The sequence below is a fragment of the Telmatherina bonti genome (assembly GCF_933228915.1).
Source record: "Telmatherina bonti genome assembly, chromosome: 18".
Classification (NCBI taxonomy): domain Eukaryota; kingdom Metazoa; phylum Chordata; class Actinopteri; order Atheriniformes; family Telmatherinidae; genus Telmatherina; species Telmatherina bonti.
In genome coordinates this window covers 38,168,165-38,185,957 of record NC_136616.1, presented here as the reverse complement: position 1 = coordinate 38,185,957, position 17,793 = coordinate 38,168,165, and the positions used below count along the sequence as shown (strand labels likewise).

The window sequence follows — 17,793 nt, the reverse complement described above, 5'->3', positions numbered from 1 at the left end:
TGGACGTTATTCTACTGTAACGTGAACCCACGGCGCTGGACGTTATGCTACTGTAACCCACGGTGCTGGACGTTATTCTACTGTAATGTGAACCCACGGTGCTGGACGTTATTCCACTGTAACATGAACCCACGGTGCTGGACGTTATTCTACTGTAACGTGAACCCACGGTGCTGGACATTATTCTACTGTAATGTGAACCCACGGTGCTGGACGTTATTCTACTGTAATGTGAACCCACGGTGCTGGACGTTATTCCACTGTAACATGAACCCACGGTGCTGGACGTTATTCTACTGTAACCCACGGTGCTGGACGTTATTCTACTGTAACATGAACCCACGGTGCTGGACGTTATTCTACTGTAACGTGAACCCACGGTGCTGGACGTTATTCTACTGTAACATGAACCCACGGTGCTGGACGTTATTCTACTGTAACATGAACCCACGGTGCTGGACGTTATTCTACTGTAACGTGAACCCACGGTGCTGGACGTTATTCTACTGTAACATGAACCCACGGTGCTGGACGTTATTCTACTGTAACCCACGGTGCTGGACGTTATTCTACTGTAACATGAACCCACGGTGCTGGACGTTATTCTACTATAACATGAACCCACGGTGCTGGACGTTATTCTACTGTGACCTGAACCCACGGTGCTGGACGTTATTCTACTGTAACATGAACCCACGGTGCTGGACGTTATCCTACTGTAACATGAACCCACGGTGCTGGACGTTATTCTACTATAACATGAACCCACGGTGCTGGACGTTATTCTACTGTAACATGAACCCACGGTGCTGGACGTTATTCTACTATAACATGAACCCACGGTGCTGGACGTTATTCTACTGTGACCTGAACCCACGGTGCTGGACGTTATTCTACTGTGACCTGAACCCACGGTGCTGGACGTTATTCTACTGTGACCTGAACCCACGGTGCTGGACGTTATTCTACTGTAACATGAACCCACGGTGCTGGACGTTATCCTACTGTAACGTGAACCCACGGTGCTGGACGTTATTCTACTGTAACATGAACCCACGGTGCTGGACGTTATGCTACTGTAACGTGAACCCACGGTGCTGGACGTTATTCTACTGTAACGTGAACCCACGGCGCTGGACGTTATGCTACTGTAACCCACGGTGCTGGACGTTATTCTACTGTAACGTGAACCCACGGTGCTGGACGTTATTCCACTGTAACATGAACCCACGGTGCTGGACGTTATTCTACTGTAACCCACGGTGCTGGACGTTATTCTACTGTAACATGAACCCACGGTGCTGGACGTTATTCTACTGTAACGTGAACCCACGGTGCTGGACGTTATTCTACTGTAACATGAACCCACGGTGCTGGACGTTATTCTACTGTAACATGAACCCACGGTGCTGGACGTTATTCTACTGTAACGTGAACCCACGGTGCTGGACGTTATTCTACTGTAACATGAACCCACGGTGCTGGACGTTATTCTACTATAACATGAACCCACGGTGCTGGACGTTATTCTACTGTGACCTGAACCCACGGTGCTGGACGTTATTCTACTGTAACATGAACCCACGGTGCTGGACGTTATTCTACTGTAACGTGAACCCACGGTGCTGGACGTTATTCTACTGTAACATGAACCCACGGTGCTGGACGTTATTCTACTGTAACCCACGGTGCTGGACGTTTTTCTACTGTAACATGAACCCACGGTGCTGGACGTTATTCTACTGTAACATGAACCCACGGTGCTGGACGTTATTCTACTGTAACATGAACCCACGGTGCTGGACGTTATTCTACTGTAACATGAACCCACGGTGCTGGACGTTATTCTACTGTAACGTGAACCCACGGTGCTGGACGTTATTCTACTGTAACCCACGGTGCTGGACGTTATGCTACTGTAACATGAACCCACGGTGCTGGACGTTATTCTACTGTAACATGAACCCACGGTGCTGGACGTTATTCTACTGTAACATGAACCCACGGTGCTGGACGTTATTCTACTGTAACATGAACCCACGGTGCTGGACGTTATTCTACTGTAACATGAACCCACGGTGCTGGACGTTATTCTACTGTAACATGAACCCACGGTGCTGGACGTTATTCTACCGTAACATGAACCCACGGTGCTGGACGTTATTCTACTGTAACATGAACCCACGGTGCTGGACGTTATTCTACTGTAACCCACGGTGCTGGACGTTATTCTACTGTAACATGAACCCACGGTGCTGGACGTTATTCTACTGTAACATGAACCCTCGGTGCTGGACGTTATTCTACTGTAACCCACGGTGCTGGACGTTATTCTACTGTAACCCACGGTGCTGGACGTTATTCTACTGTAACATGAACCCACGGTGCTGGACGTTATTCTACTGTAACATGAACCCACGGTGCTGGACGTTATTCTACTGTAACGTGAACCCACGGTGCTGGACGTTATTCTACTGTAACCCACGGTGCTGGACGTTATTCTACTGTAACCCACGGTGCTGGACGTTATTCTACTGTAACGTGAATCCACGGTGCTGGACGTTATTCTACTGTAACGTGAACCCACGGTGCTGGACGTTATTCTACTGTAACATGAACCCACGGTGCTGGACGTTATTCTACTGTAACGTGAACCCTCGGTGCTGGACGTTATTCTACTGTAACCCACGGTGCTGGACGTTATTCTACTGTAACGTGAACCCACGGTGCTGGACGTTATTCTACTGTAACGTGAACCCACGGTGCTGGACGTTATTCTACTGTAACGTGAACCCTCGGTGCTGGACGTTATTCTACTGTAACCCACGGTGCTGGACGTTATTCTACTGTAACGTGAACCCACGGTGCTGGACGTTATTCTACTGTAACGTGAACCCACGGTGCTGGACGTTATTCTACTGTAACGTGAACACTCGGCGTTTTATCAGGTAGAAAGGAGATCTGGACGTTCTATTAAAGCTGTCGCTCCCCGTCTCTGGAACGAGCTTCTCCAGGATCTGCACTCTCTGGACTCACTAGATGCTTTTAAACACCCTTAAAAACTTATTGGTTTCGGTATTTTAGCTCCAAAACGACTCGGTGACACTGCTGTGTATTTATACTGTTTTTATTTATTTATTTTTTCCACACGTTGGAAGTTTTTTGTTTTATTGTTGTGAAGCACTTTTTGACCTTGTGTCCATTAAAAGCACTTCTCTCCTCTCCTCTCCATCTCATCTCCATCATGAGGCCTTCTGAACCCTCAGAAGTGACTTCTTCCCCTCTGATGTAGTCTAAATGCTGCCACCATATTACTCCCGTTGTCTGTCATGATCTTCTCATGTGGTACATACTTTTATCCACACATGCTTTTCTTAACCCGGCAGTGTGGAGATGGACGCCTTGTTCCAGTAATCTGTGCTCAGCTTTGTTTTGTTCAACAGAAAAGTAGCATGGACTAAAAGCCAGGAAAGAAGCAGTCCACAGCTCAATGCCAAGAGATACTCTCTGAGCTGAATGTTTTTCATCTTACAGTGTTTGTTTATCAGGTTTGTTATTTTAGTTTTCTTTGGAACAGTCAGCTTTCTATCAACCATGACGGTAGTCCTGCACACCCGATTTATTTAGCTATGGCCTTCTCTATGTTCTTTAGAGTCTATGTTATACTCAGAAATACTTTGACACGCAGCTGAAGTATTCTGTTGGCTTTCTTTGCAGCTGGTGTCTCGCTGTCGTCACACGAAGCCTTCAGGAACCGTTGGAAAAATAACGAGTAGAGATGTTTTTAAGTTTTTTTACAAACTCCCACATCTGAGAACTTTTCATGCAGTTTTCATGAATCACAGTAATTACTCAATCCATAGCTAACTCTCTGCAAGAGACACCCTGAAGCTCAACGTAGCGTTAGCATGCTCACCTGGTTTTTCCCGGTAACAGTCGCTCCACACGGTTTACATGGCGTCTGGTTTTCAGGTGCATCGTATGAGAAATGTGTCCATAAGTCAGCTCTTCTTTCTCCCTGGAGCGGACTTTGTTTTAAGATCTCATCACGATGAGCAGGTGAAGTGTTGAAAGCGTCTTCCTGTAACTGTTGGGTTGCTGCTTCGCTTTGCATCGGTTCTGATTGGATGTCTTTTCTGTATCTCCCAGCTCTACACACAGCCTTGTTCTGATTGGATGTCTTTTCTATATCTCCCAGCTCTACACACAGCCGTGTTCTGATTGGATGTCTTTTCTATATCTCCCAGCTCTACACACAGCCTTGTTCTGATTGGATGTCTTTTCTATATCTCCCAGCTCTACACACAGCCGTGTTCTGATTGGATGTCTTTTCTATATCTCCCAGCTCTACACACAGCCGTGTTCTGATTGGATGTCTTTTCTATATCTCCCAGCTCTACACACAGCCGTGTTCTGATTGGATGTCTTTTCTATATCTCCCAGCTCTACACACAGCCGTGTTCTGATTGGATGTCTTTTCTATATCTCCCAGCTCTACACACAGCCGTGTTCTGATTGGATGTCTTTTCTATATCTCCCAGCTCTACACACAGCCGTGTTCTGATTGGATGTCTTTTCTATATCTTCCAGCTCTACACACAGCCGTGTTCTGATTGGATGTCTTTTCTATATCTCCCAGCTCTACACACAGCCTTGTTCTGATTGGATGTCTTTTCTATATCTCCCAGCTCTACACACAGCCGTGTTCTGATTGGATGTCTTTTCTATATCTCCCAGCTCTACACACAGCCGTGTTCTGATTGGATGTCTTTTCTATATCTCCCAGCTCTACACACAGCCGTGTTCTGATTGGATGTCTTTTCTATATCTCCCAGCTCTACACACAGCCGTGTTCTGATTGGATGTCTTTTCTATATCTCCCAGCTCTACACACAGCCGTGTTCTGATTGGATGTCTTTTCTATATCTCCCAGCTCTACACACAGCCGTGTTCTGATTGGATGTCTTTTCTATATCTTCCAGCTCTACACACAGCCGTGTTCTGATTGGATGTCTTTTCTATATCTCCAGCTCTACACACAGCCGTGTTCTGATTGGATGTCTTTTCTATATCTCCAGCTCTACACACAGCCGTGTTCTGATTGGATGTCTTTTCTATATCTCCAGCTCTACACACAGCCGTGTTCTGATTGGATGTCTTTTCTATATCTCCAGCTCTAAACACAGCCGTGTTCTGATTGGACGTCGTTGTTTTCTTGGATTTTTTCGTTGTTTTTATTCGTTGCGGAAACTGTCAGTATATTTCGTGATAGTTTTCATGTTTGCATTCTGGGGTTTATAAAGTTATCGTTTTGTTTTTGTCTGGAAAAAAAAACGTCGTTGACGAAGACGAAATTATTTCGTCAATAAAATTAACTCTGGTCGTAACCATTAAGGGACCAAAAAAGAAGTTATTTTATTATATTTTCCTTTTTTTTCTAATTAAATTGGCCGATTAATCAGGTATCAGATTTTTATCTGTCTGTCTAAAATCCTCCACATCTGGATGTGTTTACTTCACGTGTCTGTGGCATCAAACCAGCGTCAACGCTCATCGCTAACTAGCCTGTCTGGAACTGAATCCGTCGCTACGTGATTCCTTTTAACCATCGCCATCGTCCTGCCAAATAAAAACCATTTAAAAAACTTTTTCTTATTGTTTTTGTGTGTGTGTGTGTATGTGTGTGCGTGCGTGCGTGTGTGTGTGTAGAATTTTGAGGTAAATAATTAATTTGATCGATTTTGGAATCAGACTATAACATAAATGTGGAAAAGGTGTAGCACTGTGAAACTTTCCGATAGGCGCTACAGCAGCCGTTATGAGAAGAAAATAAACCTTAAAACATGAAGAACTGGTAGATTATTAGATTCATCATGGACAGTTTTGATAGTCGACTAATTGTGGCAGCGTTAGCGTTACTGCTAGTATTAGAATTAATGCTAAATACCAGGTTTATGGTTGACTGCTAAGTATTAGCATTAGTGTTAGCCTCCTAGTTGTGACGGTTCACCTGATGTGAAACCAGGGAACACCATCAGTTATTTTTAGCATTAGAGCTAATGGATTAGTCTTAGCTTTAGGATTAGCTATTAGCCACCTAATTTCACACTATCTATTAGCATTACTGTTAGCTGCTAAGTGTTAGCATTAGCTTTAGGATTAGTTATTAGCCACCATTAGCCATCAGTCATTTTTAGCATTAGAGCTAATGGATTAGTCTTAGCTTTAGGATTAGCTATTAGCCACCTAATTTCACACTATCTATTAGCATTACTGTTAGCATTTTGCGGCACTTTTCTGTGATTGTTGCAGCGTAAAATGGCTGATTTTGCGGCTGCTTTTGAGAAAAGTTTCAACAGAAGTTGCAATGGCTTTTGGTGGGTTTTTTTTTTTTTTTGTTGTAAAAGCACCTGAAAAATGGTTTGGAATAACAAATTATAAGAAAATAAAATAAAATCCAATTTCTGATAGACCAACATTTTATATTAAAAAGTAAACTGGGAGAATACTTGGTCCACGACACCACCGTCCAGGTTGTCATACTTTAAAACAAAAAGAAAAACTTTGTGTTCATATAGCTTTGGAGTACAAAAAGAAAAATATTTTTACAGTCTGTGGAAAATAACTCAGTAATGACTGAATAAAATAAATTCTCTATTCCATATAAACTTGCTTTTACAACTGAACCGTGTCATTAAATATGAGCTGAAAACCAATAATGTAACCCTGTTCTCAACAGATAAGAAATTAAATAAATAAAATTCTGACAATGAAAACAAAGTGCAAAAAAGCTTAAAGTATTTTTTAACATAAGCGATCCAGGTAAAGGAAAAGTTTTTTTTTTTTTGTTTGTAATTTTTTAAAATCTAAATAGTTCTTAAAATATAAAGAAACAATGTTCATCTGACAAGTCACAGTCCAGAAGTTCACAGTATTTTTCACCTGAATATAGCTTTCCTTCCCTAAATACTTCCTATAAACATCAACATTTAAACCCTGTTTTCACAGCATTATTAACAGAAATAATGCAAGGATAGCAAAAATAAAATCCTTTAGACTGATTAAGGCTTAATGTCCTCCATGTCCATTTCAAAAGCACCACTGGTGACCAGGGCTTTGTCATTGGGAACTGATCTACGACTGGACAGCACCAGTTTTTAGTTGCTGCTGCTTCGCTCAGCATTTGCTGAATTAATGACAACACCTTTGCATCGCTTGGCCTGGATGCTAAGCACCGGAAGTCTCTCCTGCAGCCCATCCCAGAAAACATCCAAATCCTCCACAGGCTGAAGCTTTGAGCGATGCTGGTCATAGGTGACCAGAGTAGACATTCGGTTCATCTGGAGGTGACCAGAGTAGAGTTGTGTTAACTTGGTTATTACTGCTGTAAACAAGTTTATTTCTGCCGTAAACATGTTTATTCCTGCTGTAAAGGTGTTTATTCCTGCTGTAAACATGTTTATTCCTGCCGTTAACGTGTTTATTCCTGCCGTAAAGGTGTTTATTCCTGCCGTAAAGGTGTTTATTCCTGCCGTAAAGGTGTTTATTCCTGCCGTAAAGGTGTTTATTCCTGCTGTAAACATGTTTATTCCTGCCGTTAACGTGTTTATTCCTGCTGTAAACATGTTTATTCCTGCCGTTAACGTGTTTATTTCTGCCGTAAAGGTGTTTATTCCTGCCGTAAAGGTGTTTATTCCTGCTGTAAAGGTGTTTATTCCTGCTGTAAACGTGTTTATTCCTGCCGTTAACGTGTTTATTCCTGCTGTGAAGTTGGTCTTTTTAACATGGGAGTCTATGGGGATTTGCTCTGTTATGCAGCCCCTAGTGGATGAAGGGGGAACTGCAGGTTATGGGTTACTTTTTACCACCAGAGGTGGAGTGCAGGTGGGAGGGATGGAGGTTAGAGCATGAGAAGAGACACAATCAGATTTATTAGAGCAAGTTGCAGCAGGAGACCACATACACGCTGACTTGTGTAAACATCCCGCCAGTGTTGTCATGGTGATTCCTGTGTCCTCGTCCTGCAGTCTTATCTCAGAAATGGTGTTTACAGAGCGTTTCCTACATCTGTCTGTTCTTGAGGACACACTGACATTTCTTTCCTTCAGGACTCAGAGGACACGTCCTGCCTGTGGAGACATTTCTGTCCTTCGGTTAGCACAGCTAAGTTAGCCTAGCTCAGATGTAAGTTAGCATAGCTCAGACGTAAGTTAGCCTAGCTCAGACGTAAGTTAGCCTAGCTCAGACGTAAGTTAGCCTAGCTCAGACGTAAGTTAGCAAAGCTCAGACGTAAGTTAGCCTAGTTCAGACGTAAGTTAGCATAGCTCAGATGCAGGTTAGCATAGCTCAGACGTAAGTTAGCATAGCTCAGACATAAGTTAGCATAGCTCAGACGTAGGCTAGCATAGCTCAGACGTAGGTTAGCATAGCTGAGACGTAAGTTAGCATAGCTCAGACGTAAGTTAGCATAGCTCAGACATCAGTTAGCATAGCTCAGACATAAGTTAGCCTAGCTCAGATGTGGGTTAGCTTAGCTCAGACATAAGTTAGCACAGCTCATAAGTAAATTAGCCTAGCTCAGATGTGGGTTAGCCCGTATCCCAGTCGTAGGTGACCATACTTTAGGCGTTGCTTTGCGTATTTTAGATATTGGTTAGCGTATCACTACCACAGAGAGAACTTAAGCAGCTGGTCTGGATACAGACGACTTCAGTCCATCATCACACCAAAACGTTCTTCCAACACTGCCACATTTTTTCCCGGTTGTCACAGAAACGCAATGATTAAGCTAGACCAAGCCCACTCACAGGGCTGCTTTGTGTTGGATCCCCTCGTCCCATCAGATGTCCTGAAGCCTGTTTCAGTACTCTGGCCTGATTCAAGCCTTAATGTGCATTTTCAGAGGGAACCGGGTCTGATTACACGCTAATCTACCAGGAATGTGTGTGTCGAGTTTGAGTCCTGCAGCGTGTCCTTGTTTCTCACCATCAGAGTTTCAGCTTCTTGTCGGCAGTGAACAGAACCCGATCACATGACATGACATCACCGCCCTGCAGTGCCTGAGATGTGCTCAGGTGCTCCATTAGATCAGATACCTGCAATCCTACTGCAGGTGGGAAACATGATAGAGCAGAAACACCGACGTGATGATGGACCAGAATGTCCCCATAGTGGACATGACAGTCTGGTCCTCATCGAGTCTGCTGTTCGAACACACAGACACACAGCTGTGGAGTGTGTGTGCTTCAGGATAATGCCTTTTGAGGTGTCCATCATCACAAATAATTGGACGATGCGGAGGCGTGAACTGTCCGACGCGAAGTGGAGGCACTAACCTAGAGAAAGAGACTCTGCGAAGTCCATTCATTACTGATAATGGACACCTCGGAGGGCATTATCCTGCTTATACCATGGTGACTCACAAAGGAAATAACATAAGATCAATAACTGATGTTGTTTTTACTATTAAAATCATGTTTTTAACAAGAAGCGGCTGAGCGGACTATTTAATGTCTTTTGTTGTAGCGTTGCCAAGGTAACCACCGTTGGCAGCGCCTGCAGCTCGTTCGGCAGCAGATACTATTGCAACAAATCCCCAATGGTGAAATATGATGGTGTTGCGGGATGTGTGTGACTATGTGGTCCATGGAGATCAGTGTGTATGAACGGGAGTGAGTGTGTGTGTGCACGGCGCACCGTCAGGTGATCGAGTCTGAAAGATAAGAGTGTTGAACGGAAGTGACGCCCCCTCCTTTTAACTGATTCTAATGAAAATATGGTGATTTTCTGGAAATGGACATTTCTTCACAACATGGAGATCGGGGAGGACGTGAGATGGTTGGTTCTATAACAGCATAAGAAAAATCCGGCCGTGGAAAAATCAAAATGCAAACAGCACGGACCTTTTTCATTCTTGAATATGGCTGTGAAATCGGCGTAGCCGCTGGAGCTGGAGTTAATGCAGAGAAACACGGACACTGCTGCACCGCTGCAGGGTGACGTCAGAGCCGCTGTAGCTCAGGAGGAAGAGCAGTTGTCCTTCAACTGGAAAGTTGGGGGCTCGATTCCAGGCTTCCCCTGAAATGCCTAAGTGTCCTAGGGCAAGACACTGAACCCTAAGTTGCCCTGCAACGGGTGTTGGGTGAGTGTGTGTGTGTTGAGTGTGTGTGTGTGTGAATGGGTGAATGTGACAAGTAGTGTAAAGCGCTTTGAGTGATCTGCATGACGAGAAAAGAGCTATAGAAGTACAAGTCCATTTACCATTTAGCGGCTCTGTCCCTCTTTCAGACATCTGGAGCTTCATCACAAACTAACTGATTAAATATGATTTAATCCAGATCAACCAATATGATAGTTATTTTATCTGCAGTGACTGATTTCAACTAATGATCTCAGTAGAACAAGAACATAATACAGAACTTAGATGGGGAGGGGTCGGGAGAGTTTTTTTTCCTTTTCCACTCTGGTTATTGTTCAACCAATGGTCTAAATTAACCTGAAAAAATAAAATAAAATAACTTAAAAACTGGCAGATCAGATACATTCATTAGTGACCATGGGCCGCTGATTGACATCGCCCTTCCAGATATTCTTTCTGCTTTCTGTTTTGTCCGTTTGTCGCGAACATTTCTGTTGCCACGGTTACCAGCTGCCGTTTGAGCCGGCGCAGTGATTTAGAATTATACGGCTATTTGACGGACATTTTTTAACATGGTGTCCATTATCATTTTTTAACGGACACCCTGCAACCATTCAGAATAGAGTATTCACCCACACCTGCTTCAGTTTCTTCTCTGTTTAATTAACCGACAAGCAGAATCAAACACACTGTGCATGTTCTTAGCCTGTGCATGTCCTTGGCGTATGCATGTTCTAGGCATGTGCGTGTTCTTGGCGTGTGTGTGTTCTTAGCCTGTGCATGTTCTTGGCGTAGGTGTTCTTGGCATGCATGTTCTTGCTGTGTGTGTGTTCTTGGCGCGTGTGCGTGTAATTACAGCTCAGACAGGGAAATCAGTCATTTCCTGTTCCGTCCGGCAGCAAGAATGAAGCCGTGACGGCTGTTTGTCGGCGTTTTGGTCGTTGCTGCGATGTCGTCGTGATCTGCGAACTCTGAACGTTAAAACACAAACGAGGTTCAGACAAAGTCCGACGTCTTTTCATCGTCTGTTTCATCCAACACGATATAAAACCAAAGTTGATTTTTTTTTTTTTTTTACATTTTATTTATTTATTTATTTTCTTAAAAAAAACAAAACCTGAATTTTGACTGAAAAGGTTCACGATGTAACGTATAAAATGTTTGTATGTTTCTCTCAGAGGTCCTGATGAACACCAAGCTGGAGACGTCGGACCTCCGGTGGACGGACCACCCGCCCAACAATCAGCAGGTAAACGGTCACGTCTACGTCTCTGCCAATCGGACCGATTGATCCCGATCGATAACGCGTGTCTGTCCCCAGTGGGAGGAAGTCAGCGGCTTCGACGAGGAGTCCAACAGCGTGCGGACCTTCCAGATCTGCACCCCTGACAGTCCGTCCTCCTACTGGCTGAGGACGCGCTGGATCCCGCGGCGTGGCGCCACCACTGTCTACGTGGAGATCCGGTGGGTGGAGCCTCCCCCGGCTAACGGCGGCGCTGGCGCGTTCTGATGATGTCCCATGTGCTGCAGGTTCACCATGATGGAGTGTTCCCCCCTCAACCAGCGGCACTGCAAGGAGACCTTCAACCTGTTCTTCTACCAGTCCGACCGCGACGAAGCCACGCCCACCCACCCCGCCTGGATGGAGAACCCCTACACCAAGGTGGCCGCCGTTGCCGCCGACCACCTGCTGCGGCGGGGGGGCGAACGGCGCTCTAACATCAAGCTGCTGAGGCTGGAGGCGCTGCGGGGGGCGGGGCTTTACCTGGCCTTCCAGAGCCAGGGCGCCTGCATGGCGCTGCTGTCCGTCCGCGTCTTCTACAGGAAGTGCCCGCCGCTGCGCCGGTCCTTCGCCTCCTTCCCCGAAACCGTCCCCCACTCGCTGGTGGAGCAGGTAACCATGGCGACGGCAGGACATGTACATTCAGGCTGACGTGTGTGTTTCAGGCTGACGTGTGTGTGTGTGTGTTTCAGGCTCAGGGTGTGTGTGTGGAGAACGCCGTCACCCCGCCTGGCGAGCACACGCAGCCTCCCAGCATGCTTTGCGGCGAAGATGGTCAGTGGGTGGGACAACCAACGTCCAGCTGCGCCTGTCGTCCCGGATACGAGGCTGGTGAGACGGACATTCGCTGCAGAGGTGAGAGCCGAGCTGGATCGTCTGATCCAGTCCATCTGGTCTGATCCGGTCCGATCTGGTCCGGTCGGGCGGTGTGGGATTAGATCAGATCCTAAAAACGTTTCATGTAAACGGTCAGAAGATTCTGACCCCCTTCCCTGAGCCGTCACCTTATCGTGGTTTGTGCGTCCCGCAGATCCTAGCAGCTATGTTGCAGGGGGCTTTATGCCCCTGGTAGGGTCACCCATGGCACACAGGTGTCTAGGGGAGGGACCAGACCAAGCACGGCTCATCGACCTCTATGATCAACACAAACATGGGCAGAAATGTTCCCTTGCCCGAACGCGGGTTATCGGGATCCCCCTCTGGAGTCAGGCCTGGAGGTGGGGTACGAGAGCGAGCGTCTGGTGGCCGGGCCTTCGCCCATGGAGCCCGGTCGGGCTCAGCCCGAAAGGGTTACATGGGCCCCATCTCCCGTGGGCTCACCATCTGCGGGAGGAGCCGTAGGGGTCGGGTGCAGTGTGAGCTGGGCGGCAGCAAGAGGCAGGGACCCTGGCGGTCCGATCCCCGGCTGCAGAAGCTGGCTCTAGGGACGTGGAACGTCACCTCTCTGGTGGGGAAGGAGCCTGAGCTTGTGCGCGAGGTTGAGCGGTTCCGACTAGATATAGTTGGACTCACCTCGACGCATGGCTTGGGCTCTGGAACCAGAACCCTCGAGAGGGGCTGGACTTTCTTCCACTCTGGAGTTGCTCATGGTGAGAGGCGCCGAGCAGGTGTGGGCATTCTCATCAGCCCCCAGCTTGGTGCCTGCACGTTGGGGTTTACCCCGGTGGATGAAAGGGTAGTTTCCCTCCGCCTCCGGGTGGGGGGACGGGTCCTGACTGTTGTCTGTGCTTATGCACCGAACAGCAGTTCAGAGTACCCACCCTTTCTGGGGTCCTTGGAGGGACTGCTGGAGGGTGCTCCTTCTGGGGACTCCATTGTTCTGCTGGGGGACTTCAATGCTCACGTGGGCAATGACAGTGAGACCTGGAGGGGAGTGATTGGGAGGCATGGTCCCCCCCCCCTCTGAACCAAAATGGTGTTTTGTTATTGGACTTCTGTGCTCGTCATGGATTGTCCATAACGAACACCATGTTCCAACATAAGAGTGTCTATATGTACACCTGGCATCAGGATTCCCTGGGCCGCAGTTCCATGATCGATTTTGTAGTCATATCGTCGGACCTGCGGCCACATGCCTTGGACACTCGGGTGAAGAGGGGGGCGGAGCTTCAACTGATCACCACCTGGTGGTGAGTTGGCTCAGATGGTGGGGGAGGAAGCCGGTCAGATCTGCCAGGCCCAAACGTGTTGTAAGGGTCTGCTGGGAACGTCTGGCTGAGTCCCCCATCAGAGTGAGCTTCAACTCCCACCTTCAGCAGAGCTTCAACCATGTCCCGAGTGAGGCGGGGGACATTGAGTCCGAATGGGCTGTGTTCCGTGCCTCTATTGCTGAGGCGGCCGGCCGGAGCTGTGGCTGTAAGGTTGTTGGTGCCTGTCATGGCGGTAATCCCAGGACTCGTTGGTGGACACCAGCAGTGAGGGATGCCGTCAAGCTGAAGGAGTCCTATCGGGCCTTCTTGGCCTGTGGGACTCTGGAGGCAGCTGATGGGTACCGGCGGGCTAAGCGGCATGCGGCTTCAGCTGTCGCCAAGGCAAAAACTCGGGCAGGGGAGGAGTTCGGCGAGGCCATGGAAAATGACTTCCGGACGGCTTCAAGGAGATTCTGGTCCACCATCCGGCGGCTCAGGAGGGGGAGCAGTGCTCCATCAACACTGAGCGATGCTGGTCCAGTGGAGATGGGGAGCTGCTGACCTCAACTCGGGACGTTGTGGGTCGGTGGAGGGAATACTTCGAAGACCTCCTCAATCCTACCAACACGTCTTCCGATGAGGAAGCAGAGCCGGTGGACTCAGGGGTGGACTCTCCTATCTCTGGGGCTGAAGTCGCTGAGGTGGTCAAAAAGCTCCTTGGCGGCAAGGTCCCGGGGGTGGATGAGATCCGCCCGGAGTTCCTTAAGGCTCTGGATGCTGTGGGGCTGTCCTGGCTGACACGCCTCTGCAACATCGCGTGGACATCGGGGGCAGTACCGCTGGATTGGCAGACTGGGGTGGTGGTCCCCCTTTTTAAGAAGGGGGACCGGAGGGTGTGTTCCAATTACAGGGGAGTCACACTCCTCAGCCTCCCTGGTAAGGTCTATTCAGGGGTCCTGGAGAGGAGGGTCCGCCGGATAGTCGAATCTCGGATTGAGGAGAAGCAGTGTGGTTTTCATCCTGGTCGCGGAACAGTGGACCAGGTCTATACCCTCTTTGGGGTCCTGGAGGGGGCATGGGAGTTTGCCCAACCAGTCTACATGTGCTTTGTGGACTTGGAGAAGGCGTTCGACTGTGTCCCCGGGGGGCTCCTGTGGGGGGTACTCTGGGAGTATGGGGTACCGGACCCCCTTGTACGAGCTGTCCGGTCCCTGTACGACAGGTGTCAGAGCTTGGTCCACATTGCCGGTAGTAAGTCGGATTCGTTTCCGGTGAGGGTTGGACTCCGCCAAGGCTGCCCTTTATCACCGATTCTGTTTATAACTTATATGGACAGAATTTCTAGGTGCAGCCGAGGTGTTGAGGGGATCCGGCTTGGTGGCCTCAGGATTGGGCCCCTGCTTTTTGCAGATGACGTGGTCCTGTTGGCTTCATCTGGTCGTGATCTCCAGCTCTCGCTTGAGCGATTCGCTAGCGAGTGTGAAGCGGCTGGGATGAGAATCAGCACCTCCAAATCTTAGACCATGGTTCTCAGCCGGAATAGGGTGGATTGTCCTCTCCGGGTCAGGAGTCAGGTCCTGCCTCAAGTGGAGGAGTTTAAATATCTCGGGGTCTTGTTCACGAGTGAGGGAAGGATGGAGCGTGAGATCGACGGATCGGTACGGTGTTTGCAGTAATGCGGACTCTGCGCCGGTCTGTCGTGGTGAAGAAGGAGCTGAGTCAGAAGGCAAAGCTCTCGATTTACCAGTCGATCTACGTTCCTACCCTCACCTATGGTCATGAGCTGTGGGTCGTGACCGAAAGAAGGAGATCTCGTATACAGGTGGCTGAAATGGGTTTCCTCCGCAGGGTGGCCGGGCTCTCCCTTAGAGATAGGGTGAGGAGCTCGGTCATCCGGGAGGAGATCAGAGTAGAGCCGGTGCCCCCGTGACCCGACCGGATAAGCGGCAGAAGATAAAGATGAAGGTCTGAAGATTCTGATCCGATCGCTCTCACACGGATCAATATCTAAGTCAGAAAGTCTGCACCGGGACCTGAACGTGTCCAGAGTCATGACTCGCTGTTAACTCAGGAGGTTCTGCCAGCCAAGTTTGGTTCTGGTCTGGTTTGGTTCCTTCAGACTCGTCCGTCCAGCAGGAATCCATGTACCACCTGGTTTGACCGTCTGGAAGGACCGTGGTCCTTATGCCGTAAAAACTTCAGACTGCAGGTCCTGCAGCGCAAAGCCGCCAACTGCAACCTCTCCACCTCCACTGGTGTCAGAACCCAGTCCTGCAGGATACTGGTCCTCCAGGACCTGTACCCTGGATGACCTGTACCCTGGAGGACCTGTACCCTGGAGGACCAGTACCCTGGAGGACCAGTACCCTGGAGGGCCAGTGTCCTGGAGAACCAGTGTCCTGGTGGACCAACATCCTGGAGGACCAGCATCCTAGAGGACCAATATCCTAGAGGACCAACATCCTGCAGGACCAGTATTCTGGAGGTCCAGTATCCTGGAGGACCTGGAGGACCAGTATTCTGGAGGACCAGTATCTTAAAGGACCAGCATCCTGGAGGACCAGTATCCTGCAGGACCGGTATCCTAGAGGACCAGTATTCTGGAAGACCAATGAACAGACAGGTTGACAAGAATTGAATCAGGTGTGTGGGTTTGGGTTCCAGTTAGGCTCGCCGTTAGGGTTCAGGTTTGGGTCGGGGTTTGGGTTAGTCTTAGGGTTCAGGTTTAGGTCAGGGTCAGGGTTCCGGTTCAGTTTTGGGTCAGGGTTCCGGTTAGGGTTCCGTTCGGGTTAGTGCTGGCTACCGGACCTCCAGGACGTGATTTGACACGGCTGTTCTGCCAGTAAAGAGTCCATCTGGCTGTTTCCTACGGCAGGAAGCTCCTCTCCTCTGAACTGAGATGAAGGTCAGCTGCTTCGGCTCATCGTTTCCTGCAGGTTGTTACGCAGGAACAAACCTGCAGCTTCACCCTGACGCCGCAGTAATTTCCCTTCATGACACCGTCTGGCCCAGCTGTAGAACAAGACGTTGTTGGAGACGGGATCTGTGTGGCCGGCGCTGAGTTGGTGGCATCTCTCTGAACTCAGACATAGAGGAAACCTTGCTGTTTCCATGGTTACCAGGGGACTCCTCTGCAGTCAGCTTCCTGTTATTCTCCAGAGGTCAGAGGTCAACTTCTGCTGGCATGTAGGTTGTTCATGACATCACAGCAGCACTTTCCACATCCTGCTGATGTCGAGGTCACTTCCTGTCTGTGTCGGTGAAGCCAGACACCTTCATCCCCCTGTGGTCCTCATCCTCACCGCCGACGTTAGGCAGCTTGATCATCTATCAGGTGGTCGCCGGCGGGTTTGGGCCCCTTCATCCAGGCGTTCACCAACCCTGCTGACCCCCCCCCACTCCGCTCAGTGTCTCAGCTGGTGTTATTGCTGGTTGTGTCTGGGTCTCATTAAAACACAAACACTTCATGATCAGCCAATCCTGAAGCTAGTCCTGCTCATGCTAAATGCTGACAGTACTAAAGCTTGTCATTCTCCTGCTAAAGCTAGTTCTATTAATGCTAAAACTAGTCGTGCTATTGCCAAAGCTTGTCATTCTACTGCTAAAGCTAGTTCTGTTAAGGATAAAACTTGTCCTGCTAATGCTAAAGCTTGTTCTGACAGTACTAAAGCTTGTCATTCTACTGCTAAAGCTAGTTCTGTTAAGGATAAAACTTGTCCTGCTAATGCTAAAGCTTGTTCTGACAGTACTAAAGCTTGTCATTCTACTGCTAAAGCTAGTTCTGTTAAGGATAAAACTTGTCCTGCTATTGCCAAAGCTTGTCATTCTACTGCTAAAGCTAGTTCTGTTAAAGATAAAACTTGTCCTGCTATTGCCAAAGCTTGTCATTTCAGTGCTAAAGCTAGTTCTATTAATGCTAAAACTAGTCTTGCTATTGCCAAAGCTTGTCATTCTACTGCTAAAGCTAGTTCTGTTAAAGATAAAACTTGTCCTGCTATTGCCAAAGCTTGTCATTTCAGTGCTAAAGCTAGTTCTATTAATGCTAAAACTAGTCCTGCTATTGCCAAAGCTTGTCATTTCAGTGCTAAAGCTAGTTCTATTAATGCTAAAACTAGTCCTGCTATTGCCAAAGCTTGTCATTTCAGTGCTAAAGCTAGTTCTATTAATGCTAAAACGAGTCCTGCTTTTGCCAAAGCTTGTCATTCGAGTGCTAATGCTAGTCCTACTAGTGCTAAAGCTAGTTT

At 48.1% G+C, this 17,793-nt stretch overlaps 1 protein-coding gene across 3 annotated transcripts in view; it reads left to right on the top strand.

Moving 5' to 3' along the window:
- LOC306769430 (ephrin type-B receptor 4b-like) overlaps positions 1-17,793 on the top strand; it is a 66,593-nt gene that overhangs the window by 27,195 nt on the left and 21,605 nt on the right. For all 3 annotated transcript variants that reach the window (XM_079258024.1, XM_079258023.1, XM_079258022.1), the window contains exons 2-5: positions 11,317-11,387; positions 11,460-11,602; positions 11,669-12,032; positions 12,113-12,275. In XM_079258024.1, the coding sequence (XP_079114150.1) occupies positions 11,317-11,387; positions 11,460-11,602; positions 11,669-12,032; positions 12,113-12,275 (741 nt within the window). The remainder of the gene's footprint in view (positions 1-11,316; positions 11,388-11,459; positions 11,603-11,668; positions 12,033-12,112; positions 12,276-17,793) is intronic.